At 31.9% G+C, this 13,073-nt stretch overlaps 1 protein-coding gene across 5 annotated transcripts in view; it reads right to left on the reverse strand.

Annotated features, from left to right (window-relative positions):
• LOC135127987 (sphingomyelin phosphodiesterase) overlaps positions 1-13,073 on the reverse strand; it is a 28,368-nt gene that overhangs the window by 8,851 nt on the left and 6,444 nt on the right. For 4 of the 5 annotated variants that reach the window (XM_064054744.1, XM_064054746.1, XM_064054745.1 and 1 more), the window contains exons 2-3: positions 6,148-6,218; positions 5,946-6,091 (exon numbers count right to left, since the gene is read on the reverse strand). In XM_064054744.1, the coding sequence (XP_063910814.1) occupies positions 5,946-6,091; positions 6,148-6,211 (210 nt within the window). In that variant the 5' untranslated portion in view covers positions 6,212-6,218. Of the gene's footprint in view, positions 1-5,937; positions 6,092-6,147; positions 6,219-13,073 lie in introns of those variants that run through there. The other variant, XM_064054748.1, reaches the window with a different exon arrangement.

Raw genomic sequence — 13,073 nt, forward strand, 5'->3', positions numbered from 1 at the left:
TCGGAACGGCAGACAAACGGACGGACAGACAGACACACAGACAGACCGAAACGGGAGACCCATTTCTTCGTACTCTATACTCTAGGGGTCATGAAAGATCCAAAAAATGTAAAAGTAGAGAGTCGGCCGATGGACTTCATTACAATACTTCCTTCACTTACGCTTGGGAAATAAAAATAATGTCTTGACAGATTTTACGAAGAACTACACCGTCGATACAGGGCAATGAATGATATTCTCGTAATATTTAGTGTTGTTCAACCTGAAGCTCGATTTATAAATTTGTCGCTGACGTTGCTATTCGCCGTTGACTTCGCCGTTGAAAGTTGGCACGCCGTTGGGATGACCAACTTTGTAATTTTAATAATATTTTGCCTTTTTTTCTCAATATACATAACAATTAGGCTCCGCCCCTAGGTCTGCCAACGAATGAAAAATTCATTATTATTTAGATCAGGGCAGGGATGGGTGAGGCTTAATTTTTGGTTTGTTTTCTTCTTAATAGACATTGTATTCTTTGAGCAACACGATACTCAAAAACATGTTTTTTATTTCTTGTAGAAAAAGAAAGGATTTTTTAATTAAGCTTTGCCCCTCGGCTTACGACGAATAAAAAAAAAATCAACAGAATTGAGATCGGGCGGGTGGGTGGGGCTTATATTTTGCGTTTTCTTTCTTAATATGCATAGCCAAGTTTTCATAACAAAAAACTGAAAACATGGATAAAATGGTTTTTGCAAGGAAATATGGATTTTGCAATTATGGAGCGGAGCCTACTGCAAAATTGATATTTCCTTGTACAAATTTTCCATTTTAAACATGTTTTAAGTTTCATGTTGTGAAAACAAGTCTAAACATATTCAAACAAAAAGGCAAAATTTAAGCCCGCCCACCCACCCTATCTCAATTGTGATGATTTTTTTTATTCGCTGTGAACCAAGGGGACGGAGCTTAACTGCAAAATACTTATTTCTTCACAAGAAATTTAAAACATGTTTTTGAGTATCGTGTTGTTCAAAGAATACTATGTATACTAAGAAAAAAAAGCAAAATATAAACCCCGCCCACCCACCCCATCTCAATTTTGATGATTTTTTTTATTTGTAGAGACTTAAAACACGTTTAAAATGGTAAATTTTTGTAAGGAAATATGGATTTTGCAATTAGGCCCCGCTCCTTAGCCTGCCAACCAATGAAAACTTCATTACTAGTTAAATCAGGGCAAGTATGGGTGGGGCTTAATCTTTAGATTTAATTTTTTCTTAATATACATAGTATTCTTTGAATAACACGATACTCAAAAAAATGTCTTACATGGTAATTTCTTGTAGAGAAATAATAAGAATTTTGCATTTAGGGCAGAACCACACCTTTCCAAAATATATGAAAAATAACCCAAAACCCCATCCGAAATTTTAACTTCATGAGCATTTGAAGACACGGACGATACGTCTATTTGTTCGTCACCTAAAAATCTCTGGAACTCTCTTTTTAATTTTTGAAAATTACGACTAGTTTATTTAAAAAAAGTAAAACAGTAAAATTTGATATCGGATTTTGCAAGAAGGTTTTGAAGTATTTTGATCTGAAAATTAGAGAACTTTATTACGAATGGAGCCACAATTTTCAAAAACATGTCTTACATGGTAATTTCTTGTAGAGAAATAGTAAGGATTTTGCAATTAAATTCTGCTCCTTTAGCTCTCGACGACTTAAAAAAAATCATCACAATTCAGATAGGGCGGGTGGGCGGGGCTTATAGTTTCCCTTTTTTCTTAATATACGTAGTCGTCTAGTCGTCTTTTCAGAACAAGAAACTTAAAACATGTTTATAATTGTAAATTCTTGCAGACTGTTTAATTCTTTTTACGTTTACATTTGGGTGGAAAATAAACTCTGTTTCGTTTAAATATTTATTGGTGTTAAAATAGACAAATATGGATCTTGCAATTGAGCCCCGCCCCTGAATCTCACAACGAATGAAAAATTCATCACGGTTGAGATCGAGACGGATGGGTGGAGCTTCTATTTTGGTTTTCTTTTTTAAATAACACATTTAGTTTTCTTTGTGTAACACGATTACTTAAGAACATATTTCATGTGATAATTTCTAGTAGAAAAATAAGGATTTTACAATTAAGCCCCGTCCCTCGGCTTACAACGAAGAAAAAAAATCATCAGAATTGAGATAAGGCGGGTGGGTGGGGCTTATATTTTGCTTTTTCTTTCTTAATATGCATAGCCATGTTTTCATAACAAGAAACTTAAAATAAGGTTAAAATGGTTTTTGTAAGAAAATATAGATTTTGTAATTATGGGGCGGAGCCTATTGCAAAATCGACATAGCCTTATATAAATTTTCCATTTTAAACATGTTTTAAGTTTCATGTTGTGAAAAGAAGTCTACACATATTCAAACAAAAAGGCAAAATGTAAGCCCGCCCACCCGCCCTGTTTCAATTGTGATGATTTTTTTTTCCCTGTAAACTAAGGGGGCGGAGCTTAACTGCAAAATGCTTATTTCTTTACCAGAAGAAATGTTTTGAGTATCGTGTTGTTCAAAGAATATTACGTATACCAAGAGAAAAAGGTAAAATACAAACCCCGCCCACCCACCCCATCTCAATTGTGATGATTTTTTTTATTCTTAGAAACTTAAAACATGTTTAAGGTGGTAAATGTTTGTAAGGAAATATGGATTTTGCAATTAGGCCCCGCTCCTTAGCCTGCCAACCAATGAAAACTTCATTACAATAGTAATGAAGTTTTATATGTAGTAATTTAAATATAAATCAGGGCAATTATGGGTGGGGCTTAATCTTTAGATTTAATTTTTTCTTAATATACATAGTATTCTTTGAATAATACGATACTCAAAAAAATTTCTTACATGGTAATTTCTTGTAGAGAAATAATAAGGATTTTCCAATTAAATTCTGCTCCTTTAACTCTCGACGATTAAAAAAAAAATCATCACAACTGAGTTAGGGCGGGTAGGCGGGGCTTATATTTTCCCTTTTTTCTTAATATACGTAGTCGTCTTTTCAGAATGAGAAACTTAAAACATGTTTAATAATGTAAATTCTTGTAGACAAATATGGATCTTGCAATTAAGCCCCGCCTCTCGTTCTGACAACGAATGAAAAATTCATCACAATTGAGAATTGAAATCGGGGCGGGTATGAGTGGGGGCTAATCTTCGGCTTTATTTTTTTCTTAATATACATAGTACTCTTTGAACAACAGGATACTCAAAAAAATTAATTTCTCGTAGAGAAATAAGGATTTTGCAGTTAAGCTCCGTCCCCTTGACTCACAACGAATAAAAAAAAATCATCACAAATGAGATAGGGCGGGTGGGCGGGGCTATATTTTGCCTTTTTTTTCTTAGTATGTGTAGACTTATTTCGACAACAAAAAACTTATTAAAACATGTCTAAAATGGTAAATTTTTGTAGTAATCAACTTAAATCCTCCACTTTTCTTCTACAACCCCACGTTTAGTATTTGTTATTTTATTATATGAATGAAGTGCTTAATAGAAAACCGCCCTGGGTGCCAAACCAGGCTAAGCCGCCACTGGTTCTTCAACAAATAGTTCCTGGTACAGGGTCCCTAAATATTTGTTACATTACACTATAATCTCTGGAAATGTAAACGCGCCGGAATTTGTAATTTGTACTCACTTTTACAATAGCTTCCCTTGTCATAAAGTCATATGTGACGTCAATTTGACAAGTCTATGCCAATATGACGATTATTTACAAGCATTTTGGTTCGTTAGTTGAGATGAAACATCGCACATTAATTTTCACAATTAAAACACGTATTATTAAATTAACAGTTAATTAAGGATATAGCAAGAATATATTTTCACGAGTCGACGCGTAAATTAATTATACGAATTATTATTATTAGTAAAAGTGTTTAAATTTAAAATATAATACACAAACAAAAAAATAACAAACACTCATAAATGTGAAAATATATGCTTGGTCCAAACTTTCAGTATGCAAATGACGTTGACTTCTAAAACCGGTACTGCAGTTATTTGTTAAAAGAAAAAACACTTTCGTAATTTCTAGCATCCCTGTCGAAAATACAATATTTTTGTTAAATAAAAATCCAAATGTTAATTCTTGCTTTTATGTGTCACCTATTTCTTGATTAGGTATAATGTGGAACAGTATGCATTTTATGTCACTTAGGTTATTAGCACTAACTTGATACTTACAATAGATTTAATCGATACGATACATGCATATTAAAGGAGAATTATTGATTATGGCAAATAATTATTAGTTATTACCCGTCTTTAATTTCAAATTTCAAATATCATTAACACCATACAATTAACCGTAAAATTGTTTATAAACAACTGACTACAACAACAATTGCTTGTGTGTACAGTTATTTTTTTCACGAGTGTGGAAAGTAGTGCTTCATTATGAGAGTTTGAAAGACTATAACAAACCTTAGTTTTGTAAGTCTCCACATCAAATGTTTATTATATGTCTGTATGTACATTTAAATTTTTGTTATGAGTGGCACTATGACAATGACAAATTTTGATATAAACTAAATGTGGTTGGCAATTATGTCAGTTTTGACAACAAGAAGTAAGGTGGGGGTGAAAGTTCTACAAATTTCGAACTAAATTAATTGTTGAAACAAACTGAATCAGCAATTGTTGTTCAGAATAAAATCTCAAGGTTTTAATAATCAATTAATAAACAAAAATATAAATTGTTAACGCACTTATGACATTTATTTTCTATCGAGACATACACACTAAATTATAAATGTACCGTGGGCTTGAGAACAAAATATTAAAATTAAATTTTGATTGCTTTCCGTACTAACTTTATTGTTGTTATTGCACGCACATAAAGTCGGCAATTTTTGTTTATTTTGTGGTATATGTAGGACGCCCTCACAATAGAGGTGATCATCGTTTTCTGTCATGTGTGATAATTTCACGATAAGAATATTTGGAAAAAGAACTCCCTCAAGCATTAAAAAAAGTCTTCTGGTACGCCATGAAATTTATTTTGAAAATAATTATGTTGGCAACACCCACGCGTTCCTTGTTCGCTTTGAGTATCACAGTCAAATAAACTGACAAATAGTTGCAATGCCAACATAATTATTTTAAAAATATATTCCATGCGCAAGGAATTTATTTTCAAAATGTAAGCTTGTTTATGAATCCAAACTTTATCATAACCCGATAACTACAAAGGCAACAGATATAGAAGCAACACGTTTAACAACCTCCAGTGCGGCAATAGTGACGTTATTTGTGTAAGTATTTAAACCTCGTACCTCAAAAGTGTGACACTGTGTACCTAAATTTGTACAAATTTTTGAATCTGACGTAAAATATACATTTCGCATTTTTAGAAGAAATGGTTGATCCTGGAAAAAAGTTAATAAACATGAACAATGATTGAGTGTGTGAAAACATAATAAAAAAAGCAGAAGTAAAAAAATACCTTTGAGACAGGAAACCATCTCAGCACTATAAGGAAAGTAATTCGAAGTTCTTATTTGAAAATATTAAAATCTGAATAGTATTAGTTAGTTTATGTTAGTTTCCATAATTTTATAATGAACTGTTGAAAAGCCAAAGGTTGTAAAGTCAGGAAAAGAAAAATTTAAATGATTTATATTTTAGACAAATTTAGACAAATAGTCTTAAATTTCAAAATGGAATATAAAATGTATCATGATAACTTTCATAATGAGGTTATCAAAATCATGCCATAGAAATGAACGTATACGAATATTAGACATAATAAACTGAAGTGAAGTCATATTCAACCACAAAATATATCTGTGCAAACCTTTCTGTATTTAATTTCAAATCATTGAATAATTTCGTAATTCTCTTCCGTTCTAAAATCTAAGTAAAATGAAAAATTACCTGTGTTTTACCTACTTACAGTCGCATTGGCTGTCGGGGGTAAAACATGATTGTGACGCCCGGTCTGCAGGAGCGGAACTTTATGTTGCTCCTGCTTGTAGTCCCAGTCATCTTGAAAACTTGATTCTGCTGGTGGTGGATTGGCAGTTATGACGGCGGGCATCGCTGCACAATTGCATCAGTTTTACACAAAATTTAGAAAGGGAAAGGATTAATATTACCTCGAACACGTAAAAAGAGAAGACTTGCAATACATACTGATAGCGTGAACGGTACACTTAACATAATTAATCTGGAACAAAGAACAAAAAAAATAATTTTAGATATGTATGTAGAGCCGCAGAATTACGTTAGAACAGCTCGAGAGAACGTGGCGACAAGAAATACGTCGTGGAATACTATAAATAAGTTTAAATACGTCAATAATTACAACAGTATTATGTAGCATAAATTGTTTTTTTACACATTGTTGTCAAAAATTTCGTAACAGTTTTGGTCTTTGGTGACGCTTGCTGTAGACGAAATATGAAAGAGGTTGTTTTTCTAGGACAATTTTTCTGATAACGCAGAAGTACAAAATTATTAAAACTTGAAAAACCTGCTTTGTTGGTTTAGGTCTCACCTTGAGGGATTTGTTTACTCATAAAAAATAAATTTATTCTTCTTTAGAATTCGCTCACTTGGACGGAATTTGTGTGTAGTCAAGCAGTCGCAAAGCAAGTTTGTTAGTGATAAAAACTAATTAATTAAAATAATAATTGCTCTTTGATTAAAAAACTTAAACATGCGACGTCATGTAAAGATTGTTTAATCTGAGACAACTGTTTTGTCGGTAAAGCACCCAAATAGTTATTTTTAAGCCGGAAACTCTCAGAAAGTTTTTACTATAATTCGACTTAGGCCTAAAGAAATAAAAATGCGTTTCTTGGTGTGTGTATTAAAAGATCTTAACTTTTAAGGGAAACTGCACTTAGGCCTCGAGCTCCAAAACAATATTAATAGATAAGAAGTTATGGACATAAGTAAGCTAATCAATGTAGTGGTAATATTTAAATATTTGCTTCAGCAGAACTCATTACAATTAGCATTTCATAAATGTTTTGTCATCAGAACAATAGCATTAAATAACAACAATAATCAAGTGAAATTAAGTACGAAATTGGTACCAGATTGGTATTAGAACCACAAATTTCGACAGAGATTTTATTGAAACTGAAATATGTATAATCATTAATCAATTTATCACTGGAGAGCGGATATAGTATATTAAGATTTGCGTCTTTTTATCAAATTCATAAATTGAAAGAATTTATATCAAACATCAACAAGGTCTTTTTTTTATTTAAAATTTGTTACTATGGTTTCGATTAATATAAACAACAATTTTAAAAAATCAGTTTCCATTTTGACCGCTGTCGATTTAGATTTGATCTGGCTTGATTTCGAGTTAATTTTCTTTCCGCGACTATTAGTGAGTGATTTATTTGCTTAAAATATCAATCATGAATGATTCTGAAAACGAAAATATCGAAGTCGAACAAGCATGGAATTTAAAATTAAAAAAATCTTGAATGCGTGATTACTTACCGTTCAGCTGAACAATAAGTAATTTACTTACCGTTCGCCTCTTAGTTGTTAGTCGTAGCAACCCGTAAACTGAACTTACTGCTACGGAAACCTATACGGTAAATGATCGAAAAAGCAATGGTCGTCCAAAAATATATTATAAATATTTTAGCATATACCTGAGTTATCTGTTATTGTTATTATATTTTTAATGTGTCAGTTGCATTATGTTGGCAAGATAATAACCTACCAACAGCTATTCGAATAAAAACAAATAAAAATTTTAAAAAAACATTCTTCACAGAACGAATTAGCATTCAAGTCAACAAAACGTGGGCCTGTGGGATATAAACTTTCAATTATATTGTCCTAACGATAAGATATTTCCACTTTTATTTTGATTTACGATTTTCTTATGCCTAATTGAACGCTACCTAGTTAGTCTTTTGTCTACACATGACCATGTTTCAAACAGTAAAACTGATTATCCATCCATCTTGTTCGGTTGTCTAAATGACACAAATTTGATTAGTGCGTATATGAGGCGAATGGTCTTATGGGTATTAAGAAATTATTTTATGAATTGCATTGTTTCGCTGAAAATTTTCCCAATTACATAGTCCATTTTTCAAATCCCGATGATGCAAATAAAAATCTTTATCCTGATGTGACACTAGAAAACTTGCCGAATTTTGCTGAGTTCTAATCTTACAATAAAATTAAATAACATTAATAGACTGAGGCAACACAAGCACATTTTTTAATATTTTTTTTTTCAGAAAAATTCAAGACAAATTCATAGACTACAAGTACAGGAGAGTGTCATATTATAAAATTTAAACAGTATTTAGGTACCAAGTAAAGCTTTGAAATGAACCCAATTGGATACTGTCCATACAGTTGGTATTAAACCAGAAACCATAAAAAATATAGAGCAAGTATGCATATTAACTAATGATATTGTAATTTTGACACTACAAGATAACCATTTTTTGAGTCCATCAGAGTTGATAGAGTGCTCTTTCATGTTAAACTAAAAGAATAGTTTCATACTTGTTAGATGTTCAACAGCATGACTAACAAAGATCTCATTTAGAGGTTAAGCTAAATGAGCTGTGTCTGAAACTACTGGCTTAAAACTTCACTTGGCTTAGATAAAGTACTACAGTGAAGAAGAAATCGAATCATTTATGATTTCTGCATTAAAATCAGATTTGTAGAAAGTTACTCAACAGACCTAGCGGTTTTTGTTGTGGAATTTATTACACACTAAATGCAAGTGTGCAGAGTTTTAAAATTTAAACATTCAAACGTAAAATTTCACACGAATTTATTAATTAAACGAATAAAAACATACAGACACTAAAATTTTATCTATGGTAGAAAACTAGTTCTAGATATTACAACATTGTTTTCTATCCCAGTTGTTAGCATTTTTTCACAACTGCCGTATTTTCTGTCATTACTAGACAGCGGATTTCTGTCGGGCTACGTCACGATATAGGTGGGGACGCGCTGCATCGCCGGGACTCAGTAGCGGGTGATAGGTAATCACTGAATTTAATTGTCATTTGATTCCATAAATACAATTAACGATTTATTAATCAAACGGCTAAGTAAATGAGAACTGGAATTAACAGCAGAGTGCAACGAAGCAGCGTTATTCTAATCTCTAATAAACGAAGTGCAGCCGGTAACTGCAATAAATTCCCATCCCGTACGAGCCGTACCGAGTTTGGCCTTGTCTAGCCCGACAGAAATCCGCTCTCTAGTCATTACATTACTGACGTTTTACTATTTTTCTATTAGCAAAATGTAAACAAAACTATATTGTTACTGTTAAATTATGATCTTAAAAATTGTATTAAATATAAATACTTCGTTATTATTGTGAAAAACTGCAACTTTGTGACCACAGTATTGCATATGACCATTACTTCAGTCTATTAAATGTATGATGAGGATAAGACTTTCCACTGCATACGCACACTGCTGATAAATTAACCAATCGACTCTACTACCCACTGATAAAACTAAATAACTTTGAATTTCCCGAGGTAATTAATGAAATGTTTAAAACATATTTTTCTCTACTAGCTGTCTTTATCATTATACATATATCGGTTTAATGCTTGAGAAATTGATGTTCTGTACCTTATCCAATAATGGACTTTTCCCTCCTACCACCAGGTAATAAAATAAATTGACAATGTAGGCATGGTTAATCTAGAGTGCCGTAGTTGATATGTGTTAATTTGACATTAAAGTGTTACTTTTTACACATTACTAATTATAGATTAGTCCTAAAATGTAGAACTGAGGAGAGGAAATTTGAAGAAAAATCCTAGTACTGAAAATAATTCAGCTCGGGGCAGAAACGACGTGATTAAACCTTACTGAAAGATTTCAAAAGTTCAAAGTATTGCCAACTGCCTCAATTTTGCCAACATAAATTTATAAATCACAAGTCATCCTTAATTTTTTTTTTTTAATCTTATTAAAAAGTATCCCTCATTTTTATTTATACATTTATCATTTTTTGACACTTGATAAGATTATAATTATACAAATTGTAGGGTGTATTAACAGCTAGTATGTACTTATATAACTAAAATGAGTATTTTTTGCATTGTATAAATTTCGTTTTAATCTACAAAATTCCACATTGAAACACAATGACCTTTGTTTAATTACAAACAAAGAGTATTCTACTAAAGTAAAGGTCTTAACAAAAAGTGACTAATAGTACATCTGCGTATATCAACCTGAACCACTACATGCGCGTCATTCTTCCATGAACTTAACACAAAGAATTGTCTAATTTACATTCAGGGTCATACCAATGATGAGAATGAATGCGAACTTCAACACAAGAAATTAAAGGACGAGCCCATCCAAACGTATCACCTTTTGTCCACTATCAATCACATCAGAAAAATAAACAAAAACAAAGTTATCAAAAAATCACCACTCCATTCATGAGTGCATAATCCAGGTCAGCATAGTGACGAAGAGCTTCCGGTTTAATGATCATTTGCCTTATTACACGAACAGAAAATCGCAGACAGCTCTAGTTCGACTAAAAAAAACTGTCCTTATCGAAGTATTCGTTTGTTGCCACGTAGCGGCCGTTAGGTGAAAGTCTTGAATCTTCGTTTACGTACCTACAAATACACGTTACTTTTATGAAGTCATCATCATTATTTTTTTTATTGTAGTCATCAGCGTCTTCTCGGTCCAACCGGATTTAAAATTTGAGCCAGTTTCGGGTCAGATCCTGTTGACTTAGCCCCTTGTTACTTTCGAAATTCCAATGGTATTGATCGGGGTTTCGTCCGGAAAGTGAAGATGGTAGAAAGAAAAAAAGTTCCAAGCGAGAAACCACGGTGGAATTTATTATTGTTAGGTTGTTGTTCAGTCGGCATGAAGAAAGTGGCTATGATAGTAGTAATAATATCTGTTATAATAATGGAGCTGTATTCTGATTGCATTTAGGTGATTATCGAGAACAATTTACTGGTAATTAAATAGTAAACTAGAAAAGTACTTTCTCAAGGGGAAAACTGGACGGCTTTGACTGGATATTAGCAACTAAAGAACTGCAGTTTCTGTTGCAAAATTAAACGGCCTTGGCGGGATTTGAAAATAGCACCTGTAAATGTAAATACACAACTACGATGGTTGAGTAATTTAAGTTTGAAATCACTAATGGCATATACGTGCTTGGAAAAGCCATTTTGCCATTACTCAATACAAATCTCCATTTATTCTTATCAGAGCTTTTGGTTATTTATGTTTATGTACAAGTTTAGGTTATCGTAACTACAAACTTTCTTTATTAGGTTTAGGTTATCATAATTAGGTCTTTACATCTTCTTGTCCCAATAAAGTTCGAATTTTTTGACATGAATGTGTGAACAGGACCGGCTTTAGGCAGTAGCACAACGCACAAAATTATGAAATGAAAATATATTTGATTTTTATTGCGAATGCGTTAACCTAGATATCTCTCCCAAAGACACTGTAATATCTGTTGGATCAATTTCTATTTGTTATTCAACAATATAAATTACTTATTATTTAACAATGGTAAACATTTTCGCTTCTTGTGCTTGTTTAAGGATATAGAAAATCAGAAATTATTGATGCTGTACAAAGATACTGAATGCTCTCGCCACGTATTTTTCACTAAAGATTTTATATTCACCAAGTTTGTAAAACTCTGTTATATTTTTTTGTTGAGCACAACACATTCATTTTGGTATCAAAATTTACAGTGTAACACTAGTCGTCGCATTTTTGTGTTCCCATTTAAAAAGTTCCTGAAATGACGTCATCGGTTTTTGAAGAGTATGAGCGCACAAAATTTTCATGGTGTTTTAATACTTAGATACACTACAATTTTAAGGAACTATACATATTTTATACCTAATATATCTAATATATATAATATAATAAACTGATGGAGTTTTACATTCTACAAATTGTAAATAATTAAAAAAATATGCACTTGAAAAGAAAAATAAATAATCAATTGACCAAGTCAAGTAGAGTTAATGATTTCTAACAGAAAAATATAGAAGTTGTAGTAAATATTTTATTCATTCATACTCACTGTTATTAGTCATTAGCATTACATATTAATCCATCTGTGAGTAATTTATTGACAATAAAAATTCAGACGAAAAAGGAATTTGTTGTTGCCACGTTTATTACCCGAGTTTATTTATTTTATTTAATCCAGTATTTTCAAAATTTTTAATATTTCAAGTCTTACGGTGAAAGAAGTGTATTTTTTGCATTCCGAGAGCTTCTGGAATAGTACAATGTTAAACCGCTTATTTCTAAAAAATACATTTTGGATAGGATTTATTCGGAAAAATTTTGAGTTGTCATCCATTTTTTGACTGAGGGGTGTGAATTTTGATTTTTTTTCCAAAATCTGAATGCTGGGGTATAAAATCAAGACGGACTCATGAACTACAAGTGTAGGAGCATGTTATTTTATAAAATTTAAATAACATTTGCTACCTATGTAATATTTTACGGTGACGTCATTACATTGTTGGTGGGGACGGTTAGTCAAATTTTGGTAGCATAGGTACCAGTTATTGCACAATCATTTTTAATTATCATGTTATCTAATTACAGAAAAGCTGACTTTTATTCTCCTCCTGGCTCCAGTTGAATTAGAACACTGACTTATCTAAATAAGTCTAGAAATAGCCATTTAAATTTCAAGTTTTCTCTATATTCTATAATTATTTTCTACTATTACGTAGATAGTAGGTACCTACTAAATTACAAAGTAGCTAGAATATTACTGGATACATTATATTCTGGCCCTCTAAATTACTCGACTGTTAAAATACGGAAATAAATCTCCCTATGTTTAACTTTAATATATAAGTACTTTTACTAAATATTACACAAATTACTGACCACGTTATTTCCGAGTGCCTCCTTTAAATTGACACAATAAAGAAAATTAGTACGAAAATTCTGATGCAACCAAAACTTGGTAGAATACAGGCTAAAAGGTTTATCTCACCCATGCGGGTTAACTGAACTATTTACATAA

Source organism: Zophobas morio, unplaced genomic scaffold (assembly GCF_036711695.1).
Source record: "Zophobas morio isolate AGI-343-1 ecotype UQ-CSIRO unplaced genomic scaffold, CSIRO_AGI_Zmor_V1 ptg000012l, whole genome shotgun sequence".
NCBI classification, from domain to species: domain Eukaryota; kingdom Metazoa; phylum Arthropoda; class Insecta; order Coleoptera; family Tenebrionidae; genus Zophobas; species Zophobas morio.